Genomic DNA, 2,332 nt, shown 5'->3' with positions numbered 1-2,332 from the left:
GCCCTCCTCCCCTTGCTGCTAGTCCTGCCCAGTCGGCCCCAGCCAGGCTCCTGCCAGGAGCTCTTCATGGCCCAGCAAGCTGTTTCTCAGCCAGAGCCCTGGGGAGCTGTTCTGTGGTTTATAGACTGCTCCTTCCACTCATCACTGGCCCATGATGATGCTCTTGAGCTCCACACAGTTCCTTCTACATTTCAGAGGCACGCAGGGCAGAGCCCCACTGCCCCAGAGAAAGCTGAGGCCTCCTCTTCCCATCTGCCTCTTCCCATCTCACCTCTTCCTGTCTCATCTCCCCACTTACCTTTAGCCTGGAAGTAGCATTTGGCCTGGGAGCCCGGCAGCTGGAGGAGGAGAGAGAGCAGCAGGCAAAGCCTGCCCCAAGCACACCCCACCTTCTGTGCTCGCATGGTCATGGCCGGTGTTGAGCTGGGCTTCTTTGTCGAGGTTGCGTTCCCTCTCTATTGCCTTTGCTCCTTTCCCTTCTCTCTCTCTCTCTCTCTCTGCCTCTTTAATGCTCTTCCCCTGATCCCAACAAGAGATATTTATAAAGTTCAGCTTTACGACCCTGGCCACCAGCTGTGCCCCACTGGAAAAGTTGTAAAACTCATTTCCTGATTTGAAAGGCATGAAAACAAGAGGTAGGATCAAGATTTTTAACAAGCTGTGAAAAGCTGATTCATGCCCTCCAGAAATGTCTCCAGTTGGAAGCCCCTGTGGGTGCGAGGCTCCACAGAGAGCGGAGATCCAAGAGACCCCAGTGGGGTTGCCCTCGGCAGGGCAGTGAGCACGCAAGCAGCGAACGCAGAGGATACTGGCCCCCGACCAGGAGAGCTCCAGGCTCCCCTCTGATTGTGCTGAGCCCTCTCTGATCCTTCACAGCAGCCAAGGTTTCGGGAACATCCTATCTCGCAGGGACCAAAGCAGCACAGGCATCTTGTCAACAGCCAGTGTGGGTTGCTGGGCAGTGTGGGATGTTGGGCACCAACCTTGGTGGGGATGGAGGTGCTTGCACCCAGCTCCTGAGTACCACAGCACGGCATTTTCACCTCAGCCTGGGCTGCAGCTGTGCCAGGCTTGTTACCACACGTGGGCTGGGGGTGACAGCAAGAGCAGATGATTGCCGCTAATGCAGAGCAGGTGAGGAAGGTTTTGTGCAAGGTATGACACTGTGCTCATCTGAGCGGTGCCCATGAAAGCAGGACCGTGCCTATGTGTGTGCAGCACCCACGGGGTGTGGGGGCTGAGCAGCCCCTTCTGGCAGCTGGAGACCAGCCCCCGCAGAAACAGGGAACAGGAGGGATTAAATAAGGACACTAAGGTGTGTTTGGGCAACAAGTGACCTAAGGGGGAAATGAGGGGCTTGACTGGAAACAAGAATTCGTGGGAAGATGCCACACCACCCAGGGATGTGCCTGCGGTCTACACAGACTCTTACACAGAGGGGCTGCTGCTGGGTTGAAGAGATAAGCCTGTTATCAGCTGGCAAAGGGAGGGGATGGGCAAGACGGAGGAGGTCAGAACCCTGGGAGCCACGGAGCCATGGAGATCTACAAGAGAAGGGCGGTATTGCCAGGAGAAATTTGCAGCCCTTGACATAGGCACTGCTGGCATCAGGAAATGAGGCTCTGGGCATGGTCCAGCCCACGGCTTGGCCAGCTCAGGGACGTGCCGGCAGCGAGGCGGCAGCGGTAGCATACATGTGTCATCTGCTCCTGCATTAAGCTCCCTACATTCTGGGAGTTTAGGCTAGGTTTACACCCTGACGCGTGAGGCTTAATATCCCTTCCAGAATTTGTGTTGGCATCCACTATTATAGCTGGATATTTTAGTTATCCCTATAAATGCCCAATCCCTCCTTGAATCCTGCTAAATTTTGGCCTGAGCATTTTCCTGTGGCAACCTAATTAAGCGTGGAGAGAGAGAAAAAAAAAAAAACCCGAACAGCTTCCTTTTATCCGCTTTGGATTCTCCACCTTCAGTTTTGAAGGCATAGTCCCTTCACACTGGTGCTCAGGGCCCCCTCGCCATCGCATTGCATCCCTGCCCCGCATCTCGTGCTCTCGCCTCTGAGGGAGCAGCCAAGACTCTGCATCTCCTCTTCCTCACAAAGAACTACCCCAGCCCTTTTGTAGTGCCCTGGATCATGCTGTGTCCCTCTGGGTGGTGTGGCCGGATGGCAGCAAGGGCAAGGTCAGATAGAAAAGGCTGATAATAAATCAGAGAAGCTCAGGGCACCCGTGAGCTGACTGCAGGGCCGTGAGCTGGGATGGTGAAGTGTACCGGTGACAAATGAAACCTGCCTTTTGGTGCAGAGCTGTTACTATATAAGGATGAT

General features: G+C 54.8%; 1 protein-coding gene across 1 annotated transcript in view; it reads right to left on the bottom strand.

Moving 5' to 3' along the window:
• The window catches only part of MSMP (microseminoprotein, prostate associated), a 2,026-nt gene extending 1,616 nt beyond the window's left edge, over window positions 1–410 (bottom strand). The window contains exon 1 of the mRNA XM_010136703.1: window positions 299–410. Coding sequence (XP_010135005.1) covers window positions 299–410 — 112 coding nt within the window. The remainder of the gene's footprint in view (window positions 1–298) is intronic.
• Between the last annotated feature and the right edge of the window lie 1,922 nt (window positions 411–2,332).

This window comes from Buceros rhinoceros, unplaced genomic scaffold (genome assembly GCF_000710305.1).
Source record: "Buceros rhinoceros silvestris isolate BGI_N320 unplaced genomic scaffold, ASM71030v1 scaffold9695, whole genome shotgun sequence".
Lineage (NCBI taxonomy): Eukaryota > Metazoa > Chordata > Aves > Bucerotiformes > Bucerotidae > Buceros > Buceros rhinoceros.
This window is presented reverse-complemented; position numbering and strand designations above follow the sequence as displayed.